Below are 22,104 nucleotides of genomic sequence, written 5' to 3'. Positions count from 1 at the left end.
AGTTACATGTGCTATAGATTGATCCTGAACTCCAGCAGGAGGTAACTCCCCTGTTCCTCCCTGTCAGGTAAAGCAGTGGGAACTCTGAACCTGGGGAAATTCTTTGCGTCTCACAAAGGTTACAGTCGCCAGGGCTTCGACCAGCTGAGCACTGAGGGCAGCGACCAGGACAGGAACGCAGAGGACAGCAGCGACTCGGACACAGAGGAGTACTCTGCTCCCCCTCCTCGCCCTCCTCCTCCTCAGTCCTCCTCTTAGGCAGTCCTTCCCCCCCTCCAAATACAGCTTAGATTTCTCACATGTGCTAATTCACTGTTTTTGTAACCGTTGTCAGCTGCCAATATTGCTATTTAATGTATATATTTAAATGTGTTGTATATAAAATTCATTTTATTGTCATCTTGATAAAATCTTGGAGACAAAATGATTATATTTATATTTTTCTTTTATAAAAAATAGATTGCCTTTATGGAAAAATTATCAGCACAGTCCCCAAAAACAACTGTCCACTAATATCAGGTTCAGCCTTAAAAAGTCCAAGAAAATCTGCAAATGCATTGTTATGTAGAAAGAAATATTAATGTAGTTTTTATTATTTATGTTTTTTTATTGTATTTTCTTTTTGTTTCTTAGCTCTCACTTTTTAATCGTTTTCATAAAATCCTGCAGCCCTGTGACTGTAGTGCCTACAGTACCACTAGGTGGGGCTGTTGTCAGCCAGGTTTGTCTCCTGCAGCTCCTGTCGGATTATTAAACATGGCTGATGCTCAGTCTGAATGTTGGCTCAGATTAAACCCTACAGTGTTTCAGTGTCAGCTTAGGGATGAGATAAATCAGGATTTCAGAGCAGAATCCTGACATCTGTTGCTGCAGTTCTTATTATAGATGTCTTTTGATGTTCTTTATGACATTTCAGCATCATCATTGTATTTGGTCGACTATCATTTCTCTTGTAATTCTGTGCCTTCTGCTGGTTTGTTTTCTTCAAGGCAAATAGCCCAGATCATCTTGTAGTTTGGCATGGCTGACTATTTAACATGTGGGGAGTAGGCTTCATGCTGCTGCAGCTTTCTGCTTGTTGTCAAAGGCTGATCTGAACCCACTGTGCTTTTTTTTTCTTTTTTTTTTTTTTTTTTTTGTCCAGCGAATGGAAACTAAACTATTTCCTCTGTTCACCTCCAGAGTTTACTAAAAGCAGCACATTTATCCAGAACTGTATTCAGAACAGCATGGAAAGAGAATTTATTTTCCATTTAACTGCTGTTTAGATATTTTATTACAGCAGAATTCAAGTGAATGATTTAGTAAATTGCATCTTTAAAAAATAAAAATAAAAAAAAATTAATGATTTAAGTCACTTTATGTAATGTCAGGTTTTACGTTAGTGGATCAGTTTTTCGGTTGTCATTTTTTAAAATCGTATTCCATGTTTTCTGCCGTTGCTCATAGTTTGCTATGGAGCTTGAGAGGCTTTCCTGACCGCATGCCATAGATATTTAGCTACGCTGTCACATGTGGCCTACCTTATATTAGCTGTGGCACCGGTTTAAGTACAAGAGTACTATTTTCAGTAACTATTGTATTTGTGTAATAAAGTGTCTGCAAAGCATCACTTTGTTGTGAATTTTTTTGTCTAATTGACCTTTGACATATTCATTACATTTCCTGAAATGCTAATATTTAAACACTCATAGCTAAAAGGAACAACAAAGACTGAGGACACTAAAAAGAAACTCCACATTTTATTTTTCACATGAACTTATTTACATGTATACATGCATCAGCATTAATGTAAACACTGGCATCAATACGGATTCAAGTGCAGCAAGAGGAGAAAACTTGGTTTTCTTTTCACATATGCACCATTTTTCATTGTTTTTGTGCCACTTGGATAATGTCACAGAATTACTGTACTCTGAAAATATTCACAACAGAAACAAAGACATCTGTTTATCTATCATGGTATTAATGCAAAACTGAAATAACCGCAGAAAGAGATTTTAGGTCAGTTTTTGTTTCTTCCAAACATAATGGTGTAACAGCATATTAGGGCTGTTGAAGACAGAAAAAAACTTCTGCCAAAAAACATTGTTTTCTAGAAAATGTCTGAAAATGAATTTCACAATTCCTGAGGTTTTTGGCAGAAATTTACTTTTTGTTTTTCTACAAAAAATGGCACCAATACGTCATCGTAGATAGACGGTGTATTCCAACCAAACAGGATCAACCTGTGAGCAGTGTGAGAGGAAATTAAGTCAGTAGGTATTGGGGGACAGGATAAACAAAACAACTGTCACAAATGCAAAAAAATACCTGCTGGGGTTCAAAATATTAGAGTGAAATCATGCAGAGCAAATTTGACTAAATGAATAAATAAAAATACATAGTAAGGACAGGCTTATTTTAAACTTGCTATAGAGGTTGCATGGTGATGCAGATGTTTGCTCTATGTGGTGTTTGCATGCTCTCGCTGTGTGTGTTTGTGTGTGGAGGTTACGTAAGCTCACTGACTTCCTCCCTCCTGTTAGGTTAATTGGTCTCTAAATGGCTTTGAGGCGCATGTGAATGTGTGCGTGCGTGACCTCTGCTGCCCTGCGGCAGTGCAGCTATCTGTCCAGGGAGCAGCAGACCTGTGGTAAATTAACTACAGGATATTAGCAGCGTTGGAGCATCAAACCCCTTATACTTTACTTGGGAGAAGCTATTTAGGGGAGGTAGTTTGAAATTTTACAGAAGAGTTATGGATTCAACACTTTGGAATGACATAACCTTTATGAACTGTGTGATGCAGTGAGCTTTAGTGCCATGTGCAGCTATGCTGCAGCTATACTGCAGCAGCATAGCTGCAGCATAGTCAGAAGAAACCCAAAAACAACATCCTCCTACTACTTCTTGTGGTCGTCTTCATTGTTTTTGTCAGTAGTAACAGCTGGTTGTTGATCACATGACTCGTGTGACATAAAAAAGTGTATAGGAAAATGTCCAGATAAAGTCACCTCTGACTGACAAAAAAATAAAAAATAAAAAAAAGGGTTTAGAATTGACATTTTTCAAACAGGCCATTTATGCTAGACAACCCTCCAATGAGGCTGAATTAAAACAATTCTGCAAAGAAGAGTGGGTCAAAACTCCTCCACAGTGATTTACAAGACTCATTGCTTGACACCTAAAACACTTGTTGCTGCCAAGGGTTGAACAACCACAAATTATGTTTAGGGAGAGATTACCTTTTTAAACCAATCTGCATTCCGTATTTAATCAGTTGTGTTTGATGATCTAAAACCTTTGTGACAAAAAGCAAAAGGAAACCTATAAGACGGCAAATAGTTGGTCACATCACTAGCAAAAGTGTAACAGCAGATTTTGCCGAGTTGTAATTTACGACTCACGAATAATATGAAACTGAAACAACAACGATCTTGCAACATAAGGTTTCTATGTTCTTTGTATACATTTCTGCAACTCTTGGGTTTGTATTAGTTTGGTCCTGTAATCCTGACATGTTTCACCCAGTTTGGAAAAATCAAAGAACTCCCAACAAGTACAACGGAAGATACACAGACTATTTCATTAAACTCATATATTTGTATTACACGTTACCATAGTAACCTGTAGATATTTACAGCACAGACTGCAGACTGTAGTAATGACCTAGGATGTGGAACATAATCATGTTAAATGTCATGTTCTTGTTAGCTGTTTGTGGACATTTCAATAATATTACAGTGTATTGGATGGGTCTGTATTAGGAACTGTTTGGAGTGTGTAACTGGACCTGAATTGGGATTTCCAATTAGATTTTTCTCTTTGAGATGACGTGATGTGAATTAATACTGTATAATTAATCTGAACTGGTTTGAAAAATAGAACTTTGTAGAAAATTCAGTGCAACATCAGTATGACCAAGGCAGCAGCTAAAGGCTTTATACAGAGTTCTGCTGTGCATGACATGCATAACATGTCCGACGTTCTGACCGTCGTTTTAAACAGCATCAGAACATGCAGACTAAAAACAGAACTGTTTTAAGCCCCCTACTTCCATCACATTTAGTTTCTGGGTGATTTTTGTTAAATAAAAACTTCAGTGTGGTGTTGAGAGTCCAGACCCTTTCTGACTCAGGTTCCAGTGCCTTACAAAAGTATTTTCATCCGTTGCACCTTTTCCAATTTCTCACATTGGAACCAGAAATTTCATTGGGATTCGTAACAAGAAGAAATAAAGCATTACGGTCAAGTGGAAGGAAAATTATACAAGACGTTTTCATATTTTTAAGATGAAACGTCTTAAAAATATGTCACACATTTATATTCAACTTCCCTGAGTTAATTCATAGAGCACTTTTCTGGAGTTCATCTCTGCCTGTTCACTCTGTCTGGACTGAGAGTTTTGCTCAAACTTAAAATTGGCAACAGAGCTTGTAGAAATAGAACCTACAGGTAATTGCTGTAGTGCTTCCAGTGGATTCAGATCCTGACTTTGACTCAGCCATTGAAACACACAAATATGATTTGATCTAGTCCAATCCTTCATTTGAACGTTGTCCTGCTGGAAGGTGAGTCAGTGCCTCAGTTTCAAGGCATGTTTGTAGAAAACATGTTTTCTTCCAGGACTGTTCTGGACTCAGCTTCATCCACCTTCCAACTAACTTCTTTGGCTCTGTTAAAGTAAAGCAACCCGTGTGTTTACCACACCACCTTCCTGCTGTCTCCTCTCCATGACTTTTGGTAAAATGCAGACAGAACTTATGATTTTCTTTCAACACCAGCTTCCTTCTTCTGACTCCTCCACGAAGGCTGACGGGTTTGAATACTTTTGCAAGGCACTGTACACAAATTAACATCAGCATATGGGTAAAAATCTACTATATTTAACGGAGACAAAACAACTGATGACGTCAAACTTTAGTGAAGTTGTCCACTAATTCCCACGCCATGAGAAGGGCTGCAGAGATCGGAGGCGCTGCTGGACGTTTCCCTCGGGCAGGGATCGGAGCGTCCCAGTGTCACAAGGAAAACAAGTTAAGCCAGAGATTTAAGTCATAGGTCCAGTACAGTACATGCTGTTATCCATTACCGTAGGTGCAGAGCCAGAGGACTGTGACGCTGCACACACACACAGTCCACATAAGTAGCGGTTGGTAGAAAACTAGCCTTAAGGCTCCGCCATAAACAACGTTTATGGGATTAGGAAGCATAGGCCACCACACGGAGGCTGTGCCTTGTGATGTGTCAGAGTGCCCAGCTCATCTTGCAGCGCTCCGATCAGATCGAACTCCCTCCACCCAGCAGCCAGCGGTCAGATGAGTCGCTCCTCTGGTGGGACCTTCAGCATGCTGTCCATCTCCAGCCGGGCTCCGGCCAGCTCCTGAGCGCTGGGACTGTAAGCCCCCTCTGACTGGCGCTTCTTCCTGGCTGTGAGCAGCATGAAGGTGGCGCCAATGATCAGGACCACCACACAGAGGCAGAGCAGCGGGATAACCACCATCAGCCATGGGATTCCCTGTTTATGGGTCTCCTTCTGCAAACACACAGGAAAACAAACACTAGCAATAATGCTGGGGCTTCATTCATTTTTTTTTATTTTTTTTTTAGCTGCAGTCTTTGGCTTACACACATCCCAGATATCCATACACCCAGAAAACATGAGAACAAGACCAAAGGAGGAAACGTACGTTGACGTCACAGAGCGGGCCGCTGTACCCCGCAGGGCATTCACACACAAACATGTTGAAGCGATCCAAACAGGAGCCGCCATTCCGACAAGGGTTGGAGTTACATTCATCAATCTCCAGTTCACACCTAAAGAAAAGAGGAAATGATGTCATTACAGGCAGTGATGGCCAGGCCTGGGCCCCAGGGCCCACCGTCCTGGGTGGCATACTGAGGAGCAGATTCCATCATCAGAATCTGCTGAAGGAGGATTCACAGACTTTACATGCCACCCCCTAAAGTTAACTCCTGGCTGGAAACCCCTTTTACTAATCCACAGACAAAGTAACAAAACATGAAGAATTATTATAGGTCAATAATACTAGTACCAAAGCATCAGTTCCACTGGCAGACTTTTTCACACAAAACAGAAAAAAACATATTTTATATATATATATATATATATATATATATATATTCAAGCATTGTTGAGTGTATTTATCTTGCTGAAAACTTACTTTTAATTTAATTGTGTCTTATTTCATGTACTAAAATATTTGAACTAGAAACTAGACAAAAGTACTTGGGAATATTTTGTGTTTTTGTTGTGTGAAAAGCAGTTTGTTCTTCATATTTACTCTAGAATTGAGCTTTGGTCTGCTTGAAACAGATAACTGATGGAAGTGTTTTTGTGTGAAATCCATTTAAATCAGTGAAGCCAGTGGAGTTCCTGTACTGTAAATGGAGTTACTGTAAATAAGCATTTCCACCTGCCTCAGCATTAAGCGATACTTGTTTAATGTATTACATGTTAATCATGGTTTGTCTGATTTCATGCCACCAGATATGCTCATGACCACTATCCTGTCACAAATGCTAAGGCTAATTAGCATGGCTTTAGCATTCGTGATGACAGATAAGCAGTTTTTCTGTAACAGTAAGTTGTTTCTCTGCCATTAGCACATTGAGCAGCACATGAACGAGATGATTGGCAGCGCTAAAACCTCCTCCTGGCTGTGATTGGTTGTTTTTTCCAGGAGAGGATCATTTTTGCAGGCGGCAATAGCAGCTCAAGAAGCAGGTGGAAGAGCTTAGTTTAGCGATGAGGCAGTATCATCTGTCTCATCATATGGTGACAGTTTTAACAAATATAGAAAGAAACAAAAGACATTTTTGTAAAAGTTAAAAGCTACACACTGCAATTGTTCAGGTTATTTTACCTGCTGCCTGTGAAACCTGGCATGCATGTGCAGTTAGCTCCCCAGAGCCCATCTCTGCATATTCCATCATTTGCACATTGGACATCTGTGTCACATTGTAATGGAGGATAGTCCCACCTAAAAAGAACAAAAATGTTTTAAAAGGAATTTCAAAAGTAGATACTGGATCTATACTATACAAGAGATGGGATGTAACATAGAAACAAGAATGAGCATAGCCAGCACTCACTGGCAGCGGGGGCCGCTGTAGTACGTGGGGCACACACAGGTGAACATGTTAACCCCATCCTGACAGGTTCCTCCATGTTCACAGGGATGAAGAGCACACTCGTCAATGTCTTCGTCACACAGCGTTCCGGTGTAACCGGGGTCACAGCGGCACTCATAGCCAGCCAGGTAGTCCTTGCAACTGCCGTAGACACAGGGCTGAGACACGCAGTCGTCAGTATCCGTCTCACACAGCTCTCCCTCCCAACCCGTGTCACACACACAACCAAATTTATTGAACAAGTCTTCACATGTGCCTCCGTTTAGACAGGGACCAGAATCGCAAACCGGTGCGCTGCTACAGCCCAGATGCACTTTGGGTTTCCCAACTATGTGAAACTGAGAGGGCTGTGGAGCTTTATGGTCATCTGCAAAGGGGAGATAAATCCCGCCAAGCCTCACTGCACCCAAACAGCCAGTGAAGCTGTCTGCAACAGCCAGCAAGGCTCCTTTTTTGTTGAGGAAGCTCAGACTTCCTGTGCGCTCTTGTTTGCTGGTGGCATCTGTGATTCCATCGACAGTGATGACCCAGGGGGAGGCTTTGCGCTTCCAGTCTGCCATGGAGACGTTGACGCGGTGCCAGTGTCCGTCAGTCACGTGACAGATTCCCTTAAGGGTCACCGACTTGACGCTGCTGTCCGTCTGGATCTCCACCCAGACTGAGGAGTCCAGGATGCCCACCACCAGCAGGTTGGAGCCCCAGGAGGCCCTCAGGAGCACAGCATTCTCTGATCGGGTCCGCAGCTCCATGTAGATGTCAGCGATGGGTCCAGCCAGGGAGCCTCCAGCACTGTACTGCACTGGGTTGCTCTCAAACGTGGCATTGTGCAAACCTAGCAGTGAACAAGGAGGAGTCATTGCTATTGTTCAAGTGTTCATATGTTATTCATCAAATGACAAGTCATGCTGTGAACTTTCTCTTTCTCAAAGCGTACAAAAATACACCAGCTTTTTCTCTTCTGTTGCTTTTAATTCAAGGTAGTTAGCAAAGTCAAAGTTCACCAATGTCAGGTTTCCAGGCACATAGTGCCATTTTACAGCACAACCAAATAACTATGTTAACTCCAGTTATTCTAAAAATGCTATATATATTAAATATAGGTTAAAGGTGTTAGGATCTGTGTTTTCTGTGTAGTTTTTCTGTGTTAGTCCAGTTTCCCCTGTGAATCTGTCTTCCCTGTTGATTGCTCCCAGCTGTATCCCGTTCTCTGATTACCTTTCCTGTGTATTTAACCCCACCTGTTGTCTTTGTCTGTGTCGGATCCTCGTCGTGTCTCACCCTCGGCTCACGTCTGTTCCTGTGCTGCCAGTGATTTTCTGTTGTTCCTCCTGGTTTATCATTAAATTATCTCTTATCATCATGACTACCTGGGATTCCCGGCGTCTCTCTCACCGCTCTCCTCAACCACACATCATGACAAAAGGAAAGTTGACATCATAGTTCATCAGCTTCAAATAGGGCACCTGTCACTTTAAAAACACCTGCTCTTTCTTAAACTCCTTCAGGAAGTCATCACAACATGGCTCCTCTATTAACCCTTTAACAAGGTTTTTTTTGTGTGTTTTTTTTATTTTATTTTTTACCAGCTTTGCACTTAGAAGTAGCTGCTACAGTGAGTTGAGCAGATGCTCAGTTCCACCTGGTGTTTGCTAATTGCTGCTGGCTAGTCTGAAGGAGCTGAGTGGGGAGCTGCAGGAAAGGGCTGCTCTGAGAGGTGGACGTTCAGAGGCCTGGTCCCTGCAGCTCTGGGGAGGAGCTGTGTCTCAAAGGCCGGGCTAGGTCCACCCAGGCATTTTGCACAACTGAATGGTTATATTATTTCTTTGCAACCCCAGCTGTCAAGGTCAAATTAATTTGTGCTTTACAAGGAAAAAACAAACAAAATGCTGAAAGATATCAAAAGGTATGAGCATGAATAGAGGGTGGCTCTGATAAGTAGGAAAGAGCACGACCAAGCAATGATTTAAAAACAAAGAGTAAAATTTTAGTTTGGATCCTGAAATAGACAGGGAGCCAGTAAAGGGAACCCAACATGCTCCTTTCACTTTGTGCCACTCAGCAGACAAGCAGCAGCATTTTGTACTAACTGGAGTCGATGAATAGAAGACTTGTCATTGGCGTAGATTTCTTACATTCATATCCGTTAGGAAGGTCTACGCACAAGCCGCCATTGGCGCAAGGATTGCTGACACACCAAACTCGTGTTTGGCAGTTCTTCCCTGTGTATTCCTCTGGACAAGAACAGGTGAAGTCATTGAAGGTGATGGTGCACTCCCCTCCATTCTGACAGGGTTTCGTCTGTAACAGGAAACACGGTGACTGACTTGGTTAGGTCAAACTATTACAGCACAAACAAGACAACTGTCAGAAATGGAGACATCTTGATGTTCCACAGGACTTCAGAAAGGACTTGGAGGGCAGTAGCCCAGGGCCCCAACTTTTGAGGGGGCACCAAAGATTTTTCTTTTCTTTCTGTTTTTTTGAATGCGTGTTTTACAAATATTGCACTTTGTATAAAACTCAATGGCCCAAATTAGATGAGTTGTATTCTGGATTTTTAGGAATATAAACAATATTCAAGTACTGGAAAATGAAATTATAATAGATTTCTTTGGGAACAACATGGAGGTATTGGCTAGACGATGTATTAAACCTACAATGCATCAATTCATATCTAATGATTTATAGGATTACCTATTAATGTACTGTAATTTGCCTTAGTAGAAGAATTTTCCTTGTTGTAACGGAAACCAAACCCGGCTCCAGCCCAGAGGCCAAAATCTTTGTCAATCCATTCCTAGGGTGTGTGTTTCTGTCCAGCCTGTGACTAACACAGTATTTCAGGAAAACAACTTCCTCCTGACTGTCAAACATGGTGGTGGTAGGGTTGACGATCACCACTTGGCTTATTGTAACTGATGGACTTCTATGTTGTCCCACCTTCAGCTCATAATCATGAACTAAATTAAACTCATACCAGCAAGTCCATTTCTGAAGGGCCAGAAAAACCAAAACCAAGCGAAAAGCAAAATAAAAGTTTTGATGTGGTCTAATCAAAGTCTGGAATTAATTTAATTGAGATTCCCATCTAATAAGAAAGAGCAAAATAAAGTGATGTTTCTCATGGAAAAATGTACAAAGATATTTCTTAGTCAATTACATCAACAAAGTAAAAACGGAAGGTCTGTCTTACCTTGCAGGCATCGTCGCTGATGCAGCCCTCCTTCCAATTTCCAGCTTCACTTGATACATAAACTATTTCATCAGGGCTGCTCCAGCCACCTGGATCCAAATGTGCATCGTCTAGACGAAAGTCCTGGAGGCAGCCTTTAAAATGCCCCCCCCACCCAGCAGTGTCCCAGCCTTCTGGGAGCCCTCCAACATAAGCCTTATCTCCGCTCTGGACAGCCACCTCAGGGATCTCTCCTATTCCGTAGTTAAGTCCTGCATGATCGAACATCACATGTGTGTGTTTGACTTCCACAGAGAGAAACTGCTTCTCCCCGGTGGTCACAAACACAGGAGCTGTCAGTGGGGAGCTGTCAGGCAGAGAGCTGAGGAAAACCCTCCCCATCCTCAGGTAGATGGAAAAGTAGGCCTCTCCCTCATCTTCTGCATGGGATCTTCTCAGCTGGAACAGCAGCCCGTCCGGCTTCAGGGACTTCAGCAAAAACGACACGCTGAAGTTACTTCCATGGCTCTCTTCCAAATCATAGGAGCTAAAACTCACTGTGTCCTCATGGCTGTAAGTCCATGAAGGATATTCTGTCAGGGGACAAAAAGAAGATTAGAGTTAAGATTTACCTGACCTTTCAGTAGTCAGAAAATAAGTAGTCAGATAAGATTTGAATGAATTAAAAAGCCAATGCTAATTTAAGCTAGCTAATTTAAAGTTAGCCCTTTGCTAATTAATGACTACATCTTTGAAAACAACAAACAACATAGCTCAACAAAATGGCAAACAAGTGTGCGTTGGTGTGTACTCAAAACATGTTCTAAATCTGTCTATGAAAATTGTGTAGTGTGTTAGGTAGCTGTAATGCTAAGAAAAACAGTCCAGTTTTTTTTTTTTTTGTGTGGTTTTGAGAATATGTTAAGAGACAGATCCAGCATCAGCATTGGAACTTCTTTGACAGGAACAGACAGCACTCCAACTGCCACTGGTTGATATGTTTTCTTCCACCAACAAGGTGAAATCAACAAGAATTTAACTCCATACTAAAATAAAGTTAGTATATGAGAGCACTCCTACTGGTTATCTGCATACAAAGATTTACATACATGAGAGTTTTGTGGTAGTAGCATGGTAATTCTTAGGGTGTTTTCACACCTGATGGTCCAGTAGAGACTCAGTTCGATTGGTGGCCAAAACTACAGTATTTGTTCCATTTTCAGCATGCGGTTCCCTTTTACACTGCACTGTGTCAAGCAGTCCAAACCTATTCAAAAACCTGTTTCTCCCATCAACCTGTGGGAGCACTGCACCAAGAACCACTGTAGGAAGTTTCCTTTACTCTGAAGAAGACACTGAGGGCTGGTGTGAATCCTGTTTGGTCCATTTTACTTGAACTCCAGTCCGTTTGCCTATGTTGCAACTTTATTTCCCAATCAAACCGAGTACCAGACTATCAGGTAACACCCTTATTCTCATACCTGGTACAGCTGGGTCCTTATTACCTTATATACACCAACTTTATTATGTGATCACTCAGAAATCAGCCTTAGTAAAGAAAAAATGTGCTAAGTTTGGGAAATTGGAGCATATAGTTACCTTCAGAGCAGCTCTCCCCATGGAAGGGACGGAAACAGTCACACTGGTAGCTAGTCCACAGATCCACACAGTGGCCATGTCCATTACAGGGATCAGGTTTACACCACTCTGTCTTGGAACAACCTAACTCAAGATCCTGGTCCTCTGGAAGCGATTGGGGTAGGATAGGTTTCGAGTCAATCATAAGGTCTTCAATACATCCAAGGAATCCTGCACCACTTAAAGAGAGCTCCAAAAGGTCATTTGGTGCTCCCCCTATGTAAACATCAGTGAAGGCTTGAGAGGGCTGGAAAGGAGGTTCCCCATCATCACCATCTGTGACTGTGCATCCATCTCTGTTACAGTCAGGACCCTTTAGGGTCAAGAATAGACTTCCGTTATCCAAAAACACATGAACATCCCTCCAGTCTCCATCACTCACCGGGCCAACAAATGTAACATCCAATTCAGTCTCTTCAGAAAATGCTTTTGCATGAAGACCACCGTTAACAATCTCCAGGAAAAGATAGTTATCCAGATCTCCTCTGTAGAAGATCAACATATTAGGTAAGGTTGTCCGGAAGCGAAGCTGCAACCCCAAACCTTGGTGACCACGGTGCTCCACCTCCCTGCGGACTTTCTCTTTGAGAGCAATCTGGATATGAATGAACCCAGGGGAGGACAGTGAGAATGTTGTGCTGGTGGAGCATTGCTCATCATAGAAGCCATGCGGACATAAACACGTGTGGCTGTCCTTTCCTTCTTCCAACGTCGGAAGACAGCTGGCTCCATTCTGGCATTTGTGGCCAACACACCCGTAGAGTTTAACCTCACAGTGGTCACCTCCCCATGGAAGTTCACCAGGCTCAACTTCAGGACAGTGACAGGTGTAAGATGCTCTGCCATCTTCACACCAGCCGCCATTTTGACAGGGTTGGCTCTCGCATTCATCAATGTTCAACTCACACAGCTCACCTGGAGAGAGAGAGACAGACAGAACACTGAATGTTAGACATAAACTGCAGCTGGTATCTGTAGCAGAAAGTTAACACACAATAGCAACAAGAGGGGATTTAATAATTTGAATATTCTAATATTGCTACTCTATTAAAATATAGTAGAATTCTGCTGTGAAGAAGGAATCATGCTCTGTGTTAATATAGTCACAAACTAAAGTTTTGGCAGTAGCATTTTTTTTTTTTTTTACATATTTTGTCACTATGTTGTGACAGCATAATATGAGATGGATAATATGTGAAAAAAAATTTAGCTCCTCTGCCTTCTGCCAGTGCTACCTGCAGAAATATGCCTCTTAATTGGTCAAAAACAACCAATCAGAGCCAGTAGGAGGGTCTTGGCACTGCCAATCATGCTTGTGTACACACCTCTCACAATCTCCCCCCTTTCTCTCTGCTCTACCACAGTTCCTCCCCCACAGCAGAGCCTGCCATGAATGATAGGCTAGTTAGCATAGCCACCGATGACAGCGAATAAACAGTTTTCCTGCTTCTCCATTATAACTGAAAGCTCTAAGCCCCTCCTCCTGGCTCTAATTGGCTGGCTGTAAATTAGAAACTTTACCTAAGAATCCAACAGGACACACACAGACATAGCCGTTGACTTTATCCTCACAAGCGCCTCCATTCTGACACGGTTCAGATTCACATTCATCTATATTTATGGAACAGTTTTCTCCTGAAATGTAGAAAAACACCAGAGTCGGCATCATCAGACCAGAAGTGTGAGAGATCATTTAGTTTCTCATTCATTCTTTGCCAACCTGCAAAACCTCCCTGGCACTGGCAGATGTAGCCGGCTGCGTCTGAAAACCTGAGCTCCCAGTCCTGCTCCCAGTGAGAAGGATCTGAGCGCTCAAAACACTCGCCACCATTCTGACAGGGCTGCTCAGCACACTCATCAATGTCAACTTCACAGTTTGCTCCTTCATAACCTGGAAAGAAAGGCAAAAATAGTAACATATATGCCAGTTTTTACACTAGGGAGACTGATGGATATGCAGCAATCCATAATTTGCAGAAACTGAAAAAATTTTACAGTTTGTAAAATTTGTAAAAACATTTTTTCCTACATTAATTCCGAGATCAAAGTCAGATGGATATATTCAAATTCTCTCTATCTAATCTCAGATACCTTCCAATTTTTTTATCAGTACAGTTAAGTACATCATTCTCCCTCATCTTTAACAATGTCTATTTTACTAAACCATTATTACTCCTACTTTTGTTTTTGCTAAGGAATCATCTCTCTTAGGAGAGGCCTGTTTAAAGTTTAAATACTTCAAATCACAAGTTCATCCTGTCTCCTAAGTACTACATCCAGGGACCTGTGAGTCTGCCATACTGGAGCTCGTCTTGGCAGAAAAAGGAGCGGTCTTTCCATACCTGGCCAACAAAGACAAACATATCCGTTGACTTCTTCTATACATGTGGCACCATTCTGGCAGGGATCTGAGGCACACTCGGCAATATCCACTTCACAGTGTTTGCCCTCAAACCCTGTGTCACTGCAGTCACATTCATAGCTGGTAAAGACAGAAACTAGTGATTAGACTGGAGAGGATCAGCAGTCTGAGATCAAGCAAGACATTACATGAGTTCATTTTACAAACACTCTAGTTTCTATAAAACACATGTCCATCAGTGACAAATGAGAAAGTTGTGGAAGATTGACAGAAAAGTATATAATCACTAGAAGAAGGTTAGTTTGCAAATTCCATGCAGAAAGATCCTACCAACTGTGCCACTGTGCAGTTCGCATGTTCTCCCTGTACATGCATGGGTTAACTCTGAGTACAGCGGCTTCCTCCCACAGTCCAAAAACATGACTTTTAGGCTAATTAGTCTTCATAATTTGACATTAGGTGTGTGTGTGTGTGTGTGTGTGTATATGATTGTGTATCCAGTTTGTCTCTGTGTTGCCTTGTGATGGACTGGCGACCTGTCCAGTTTTGACAACAAAACTACTGCTCTCAGGAAGTTCTAAAGCTAGTTGATTTGTACCCTGCCATATATGCTGCCATTTTGAAAAACACTTAATTTGAGTGTAAACATGAAGATTTAAAGATTTTGTGGAACATCAAGTCCTGCAATGTCTTTAAAGTATATGTGTCATTTTTGATACGCTCTGTATACAGAGATCAGTGGTGGAGTGGAATTCACAGTGTTCTGCTGCATCATGACCTAGTACACTACTTTTCCTTAGACTTCACTGTCTTGTTTTACTAATATATTTTTAATTACTACTAACAAATATATATTAAATCATCAGATGGCACTTTGAGAATGAGACTTCAATCCTCTGAGTGACCCAGTGTGAGTAAATAATAATTATCCAAATTATTATGATAATATGCGATATATTTCTCCTTGACTTTCAAGCTTCTGGCATCCTGATGTGAGTAAAAGTTATAATGGTCAGATTAAGCAATGCTACTATTAGTTTATTACTGCAAAATTGATGTCTGATTTGTGCCAATGCTGCATCAGTGATGCACATATGATGCTCCTCAGAATCTAGAGGCTAGCAGTAGGCTAGCTTACTAAGTAAATGTTTCAAAAGGCTATGTAGGAGTATTATTTTCCTATGGAATTAAGTCATCTATTGCCATTAAAATAAAAGGCTGATACACATTACAACAGTGTAATGGGAGTCTAATATCAATAAAGTGGATACGACGTTTTTCTGCTTAAGGTGGGCATTATTGTTATGGAAACTACTTACCTGTTTACCATGTCATGGCAGAAGGCTCCATTCTGACAGGGCTGGCTGGCACACTCATCTACATCAACCTCACAGTTGATGCCGTCAAACCCAGCCAGGCACTCACAAGAGTACATTCCAGTCAAATCATGGCAGGTGGCTCCATTTTGGCAGGGATGGGAGTCACACTCGTCTAATTCAGTTTCACAGTTGACTCCTACAGGACGTACAGGAGTCAGTGTTCGGAATTCAATTAAGCTATTGTCTAAATCAACAAAACACTGTATCAACTCTTTCTGAACACATGAGTTGAAAGGTCATGATTCCATTAGACAAGCAACACACAACACAAACAACCCTCTCAAGTAAGGCTGCATCTCTAATTTCAGTCCTTGGATAGATGACATCAGAGGTTTTTGTCTTACTTCTGAGGTCATCCACATGTTTTGCTTAATCCAGGTGAAGGCAAAAGATGGAAAGGCTTTAATATTACCCCTTGTAATACAGCCAATTACAGCTGGTCTATACCTCAGTAACAACAGGGAGATCATCAGAAGGTGCAGCCATTGTGACAATGCAGTACAGTGGTTAAAGACATGCCAGAAGATTGTTCATTTTAAAATTTATCTCCAGACTTTATTGTCACATTAATGTTTACACAGACTTTTAGCTTCTTTACTTTATTTCAATGAGGAAATGAGATTTATCTACAAAACTATTCACTGTGCTTTTGCCAGATATCTGAATTCAATTCAGTTTATTTATATAGCGCCAATTCACAACAAATGTCTATTTACAAAAAAATCATTTCAGTTCAATCACACATACATTCTGATTGATCCAAGCTATCAAACAGTAGTATGCTCAAATAGTTAAAAAGGTTTCTATCTTAAGAAAATGTTCTGGAATTCTGGCAATATTAGCCAAATTTGATGTCAGACAAAAGAATGTCTTTGTTTGTAAAACCAACAATAACATTAACAAGGTTTCTTACACAGGTAAAGCCTGGCGGGCCGCCAGGTTTTACTTGTGCCCCCACCAGGCTAAGCACTTATTTATTTATTTATACATTTACATTTTTAAGACTTTATAGTTGGCATTCAGGTATTAATCTTCCAATAACACATAATTATCAAGTGATATTTCAAGTTCTAGTCAACTTTAAAAATTTTTTAACTCAAAAACATGATGGGGCACTGGACGAATGACTGCTCTAACACCCACCAGCGGGGTGCACCTTGCGGTGTGTGTGTGTGTGTGTGCGCGTTTGTTTGTAATACCTTGTGGGTATGATTTTCCTGACATATACTACAGTTGCTCCTTGTGGGGATCGAAGTCTGGTCCCCACAAGGGGAAACCCTGTTTTTGGGTCAGGGGTCAGAGTTAGAACTAAGGTGTGAATTGAGTTTTGGTTGGGTAGGGTTAGGGTTAGGTATTTGAGGGTTAGGGTTAGGAAAAGGGTAAAGGTTAGGTTTAGGCTGTAGAAATGAATGGAAGTCAATTGAAAGTCCCCACAAAGATAGCAACACAAACATATGTGTGTGTGTGTGTGTGTGTAGACTGTGGACCTTACCTGTGAAGCCCACCATGCATTCACATTCATAGTGGTCCTTCTCGTTGATGCAGGTAGCATTGTTCTCACATGGCTGAGAAGCACACTCATTAATGTCTATTTCACAGTTGTGGCCCTGAAAGCCGGGCACACAGAAACAACGGTACTCTGCCACTCCGTCAATACAGATGGCGCCGTTCTGACAGGGTTCCGATAAACACTCATTCACGTCTTCCTCACAGGTCCTCCCTCTGAACCCTGCTGCACAGTGGCACTCAAAGCCATTTGGTCGGAGCACACAGGTGCCATTGTTCATGCAGGGTTTATCGATGCAATCGGTCACATGCGTCCTGCAGTCCTGACCTCCATATCCAGCCGGACACCTGCAGAAGTATCCGTAAAACTGGTCCACACACAGAGAACGAGGCTCAGAGCAAGGGTTGCTCTGACACTCGTCCACCTCCTCAGTGCAATTGTCTCCTGTGAGTCCGTCTGGGCATATGCAGTGGTATTCCCTGGTTCCTAGGGTGCTGGTGCAGTCGTCACATGGCACAAAGGAGCAGCCATCATAAAGTTCATTGCAGTTTTTGCCCATGTACAGCACACCTTCTCTGGTACAGATACAAGCATAATCATCCATGGTGTCCACACAGGTGGCGCCGTTCTGGCAAGGCGCAGACAGGCATTTTTCTGATGTGGCCGAGCAGAGTGTTCCTAAGGCAAAGTAAAAAAAAAAAAAAATATATATATATATGTAAGACTAAAAAAACAATCTGTCATGTGATGGTGATCAAATCTTCTGAAAACTGCTCATCCTTGGTGTTGTTCTGGATTTTCATCTAAAATTTGAAAAACATTTTTAAAAATAAAGAGGTAATAAAGAGGTTTGATCTCATTTTAGGCTGCTAACAGTTTCATGCCTTCCACTCTCCCCTAAGTTTCTATTAGACGTCCAGGCCTGAAGCAACATCACCAACCATCAGCCCTCAACAGATAACCGAGTGATGACAATTTTGGACAGACAGTATCTCATATAACTGTTTACTTCTGTCGTTGCCATGATTTTATATAAGGATGTGTTAAAAGACAATTAAAAAGTTAGACTTAGTTAAAGTCTAATCAGTGAAACCATTACCATGTATAAAATGTTAAAGGTAATTTTGGAAACTCATACTTTATTTGCCCTTAGTAGTTGTTTTTTCACCAACTTACCTTCCTTTGGATGCTATATTTTTCCACTCTGTTGTTGTTCCTATATTAATCTTCACTGTACTTTAGAGTTTACTTTACACTCTAAAAACCATGCTACAAATACATGAGAAAAATCAACAATAGATTTACTTTTGATTGTCCTTTAAGTGTTCAATCTGCTTCATTACTAATTGAGGACTTTTACTGCACCACATGACTTAACTGAAAGAAGATTTATTTTCTAATGGGGTGTTATTCTCTCTGTTCTCATTTTGGTTTTTATTCTTGCATTCACATGAAGGAGCTGAGTAAACCAACGAAGTAAGACCAAGCACTCAGACCAGCTGTCAGTGTGACTGATTCTTGGGTCGGTTCTGTCTTGGGTGATTCTCCTTTCTCTGATTAATTTAGTAGACTTTCCTCTTTGACAATGAGATTAAAGGACATACAAGAACAGCGTCTCCTTTACATGACAGAATCCATGTCATACACAGCAACTCACACAGCAGATAAAGGACCAGGCTGATTATTAGTGCACCTTGTTAATCATGCTACCCTGTAAGCTGGGGTGTCTGTACAGAAGATAAAGTGGTAGCTCTCTAACCACAGTGTCAGTGGTCCAGCTGTCCTTGTGAAGCATTTTTTCCTCTTTGTGTGGACACCAGTGCGTATTTTGCACATTTTTTGAAACAGACACAGTCGTCTCTCTTTATTTCTGATTGTATTTAATCACTTTTATTCATTTCTTGGAAATCTGTTTTAAGAGAGTTACCCCTACAGCCCCGCCTTCCTTCACGTCAGAGGGATGATGTCATTTCCAATTCTGGCTAAGATGCATCCTGCCTCTAGTTTAAGGTGGAGACACTAACTATGTTTGAAATTTCACAGATTACTGTGGACTTCAGTGGGGGGTTAGCCACCTGCACAGTAACAGAATTACACGTGGTTGTCTGGAGTTTTAAGATTAGATTCAAGTCATGTAAGAAGGTGTAAGAAGGCTATCAGGAATGTTTCTGGCAATTAAGAGAGGAAGTGATTGGGCTTCTCACTGGAAAAGGCATTGATCAACCATGTTGACTCGGGAGTCAGGATCCACCAGCCTGAAAGTTGGTGTTTTGCTTCAATTTACAGCTTCACAAGATAAGATAAAGATAAAGTGTCCTCAGTCTACAAAGCATGGAGTTTATGAAGAAATATGATCCATCATGTGCTTCCCACAATTTAAAGTTCTTTTAATAAGAGATGATGGGAAAGGCAACATTTCAAAAACAGCCACTTCCTCATTGGACTGTTTCCAGAAATGTTTTCATCAACACAGAATCAAGAGATTGTCTCAAAAAGTAATTTTTTTATTCCTTCAGACCTGTAAATGGCGCTACACATGGAGGATTGGACCTGGGCCTAAAGCCTCCACGTGAGAAAACATGTCAAGAATAAAATGGCAAACATTAGAGAGCATGTGGAATGTTTTGTGTGGATTGATAATGAAGTTGAGCTTCTTCTCTGTGTCACGTTGGATTGTAATTCTAATAAACTCTGAGGACAAACATGGTGGTTGTTGTGTATGACATGTTTGGGGTAAAAGGTCAGGTTGGCCTGATATGCAAGTGTTTTAAGTATCCGCATGAAAAAGAAAAAAATATTAAGATCCCCTAAAATCCAGTTTTCTTGTGGAGGTTCTTTAGAAAAATGTTCCCATGGGCACAGGGCCTTAAGCATAAAGGCCCCTCCTGCCTTGTGCAATTCCAGTCAGTCAACTGAAAAAGGCTCCAACAGTTTTTTGCCACTTAAGAAAGACAAAATTTAATTGTTTGGGAACATTTGTAGTCACAGTAAACATGGACAGTTATGATGTGGAAAACAAAGCAGCATGTCTCAGACAGGCTGAAATATGAGATGATTTCATAAAATAACTGAGTCCAAAATGGAATCAAAAACATGATAGGCACTGCAACTACTGGAGCTTGAACATGAACTTGAGCTTAACACAGAATACTCACTATTCTATTTGTGTGGAGGAAACATCCTGACAAAACTCAGTTCATTGAACCTCTACAAGAGTTGTTACTAGGTGGTGTGTGTGTGTGTGTGTGAGCCACTGAGCAGCTCCACGACAAACCTAAGCAACCCCAAACAATTTAAAGTCAGACCAACCAACCTATGAATTTACAGAATAGATTTTAACTAACTTAGTGCATTAAAATATAAAACTTTTAAATTAAAAAGCTAAAAACTATATATAACTGTATATATATATATATATATATATATATATATATATATATATATATATACAGTTGTATAAATATTTGATAATTAATGATAAACTAAGTAAAAGCAAGAAAGTGTTTTTCCTGTTAATATTCTGTTCTTCAAGTACATTTGTTTTTCCAAACACATTTAATTTAAAATGTATTTAGCTAATGTTTAGCTTATATTATTATTTTACTATTTTGTGACAAAGTTTTTTTTGTTTTTTTGTTGTTTTTTCTCACAAAATATCACATTATTTCCAGCAGGCAGAGGTATTTCTTCAACCAAGAAAAACTATTTGATTTGACGTCACTCTTTTTTTTTTTTTTTGCTGTATTATGATATGTTCCATATCACCTTTTTAACTCATCCTCCTTTCCTTCACCTCAGCTCTGAGAGCCACCCTGACCTCCCCAAGCTCTCCATGTTGTAATCCCTTTGGCGTCTTGAGGACAATCCCCCTTGCTCCTCTAATCTCCTGGCACGATACCTGGACAGATTAAGTCTAGAAGATTCAATCTTCATTCTTTCATCTATCCTTCTTTTTCACTTCTATCTTTCATGAGTTGTGACTCTTTGGGTGTTTAGAGGTAAATATAAGGAGGTATGATAACTGTAGTCTGGACTGTGTCTGTGACATTACAATCTGCCTCAAATCTGAATGAGACGTGTCCTGAGTCCTGGCCTAAGCTGCTCCAGAGTCTCAGGGGAGTGATGGAAAAGTTTCATAGTGACTAAGGGCTAAAAGACATCCTAACACAATCTTTCCTGTTATATCAGCTCAGTAATTACAGACACAACCAAGAATCCTTATGATGTGGTGTAATCAGTTGGAACACAGCTTCAATAACATGTCTTTCTCATTTCCTAATAAAAGTCAATAAAATCAGATTTTAGAACCTATTTGATAGCTGCTGGTTATTTTGCCCTCCAATCGGTGGGTTGCTGATTCGATTCTCGCTCCATCCGCCTCTGTTATTGTGTCCTTGGGCAAGAACCTTCACACACCTTGCCTGCTGGTGGGGGTCAGAGGCCTGCATGGGAACCTCGCTTCTATCCAGCAGCTTGCCACCAACAGCATGTGTGTGTGTGTGTGTGTGTGTGTGTGTGTGTGTGTGTGTGTGTGAATAGTTGAATGACTGAGTGTATTGTGAATTGGGGTCCTCTTCATAAAGTGCTATACAAGTACAAGCCATCTATATATAAATGTATAAATCTATATTCATTAATCTTTTTCAGTTAGAAAAAACAGCAGCTGCTTTTATTTTATTAAACTTATTTGAACTTGCATACATTGTAGAACACATACAAGCACCACAAACAGTTTGAAATAATAATCTGGTAAGAAATAATAAAAATTAACTCTAACAGTAACAGCCTGTAAATGTTCGGTGGACTTCAAGTTCAAGTCTTTAAAGTCACGTTATATAATCATTTTTTACTCACACACACACACACACACACACACACACACACACACACACACACACACACACACACA

The 22,104-nt window shown here is 40.8% G+C and overlaps 2 protein-coding genes across 2 annotated transcripts in view; one reads left to right on the top strand and one right to left on the bottom strand.

Moving 5' to 3' along the window:
• pam (peptidylglycine alpha-amidating monooxygenase) overlaps nt 1-1,612 on the top strand; it is a 30,222-nt gene extending 28,610 nt beyond the window's left edge. The window contains exon 29 of the mRNA XM_015031785.1: nt 46-1,612. Coding sequence (XP_014887271.1) covers nt 46-258 — 213 coding nt within the window. The 3' untranslated portion in view covers nt 259-1,612. The remainder of the gene's footprint in view (nt 1-45) is intronic.
• Nucleotides 1,613-2,164: 552 nt separating this feature from the next.
• crb2a (crumbs cell polarity complex component 2a) overlaps nt 2,165-22,104 on the bottom strand; it is a 28,483-nt gene continuing 8,543 nt past the window's right edge. The window contains exons 2-13 of the mRNA XM_015031792.1: nt 17,181-17,873; nt 15,629-15,824; nt 14,290-14,429; nt 13,668-13,838; nt 13,469-13,582; nt 11,909-12,862; nt 10,331-10,902; nt 9,270-9,435; nt 7,099-7,969; nt 6,870-6,986; nt 5,673-5,799; nt 2,165-5,518 (exon numbers count right to left, since the gene is read on the bottom strand). Coding sequence (XP_014887278.1) covers nt 5,297-5,518; nt 5,673-5,799; nt 6,870-6,986; nt 7,099-7,969; nt 9,270-9,435; nt 10,331-10,902; nt 11,909-12,862; nt 13,469-13,582; nt 13,668-13,838; nt 14,290-14,429; nt 15,629-15,824; nt 17,181-17,873 — 4,343 coding nt within the window. The 3' untranslated portion in view covers nt 2,165-5,296. The remainder of the gene's footprint in view (nt 5,519-5,672; nt 5,800-6,869; nt 6,987-7,098; nt 7,970-9,269; nt 9,436-10,330; nt 10,903-11,908; nt 12,863-13,468; nt 13,583-13,667; nt 13,839-14,289; nt 14,430-15,628; nt 15,825-17,180; nt 17,874-22,104) is intronic.

Source organism: Poecilia latipinna, unplaced genomic scaffold, assembly GCF_001443285.1.
Source record: "Poecilia latipinna isolate Pla-1442-1.1 unplaced genomic scaffold, P_latipinna-1.0 Scaffold218, whole genome shotgun sequence".
NCBI lineage: Eukaryota > Metazoa > Chordata > Actinopteri > Cyprinodontiformes > Poeciliidae > Poecilia > Poecilia latipinna.
The sequence above is the reverse complement of the archived record's forward strand: the minus strand, read 5'-3'. Positions and strand labels throughout refer to the sequence as shown.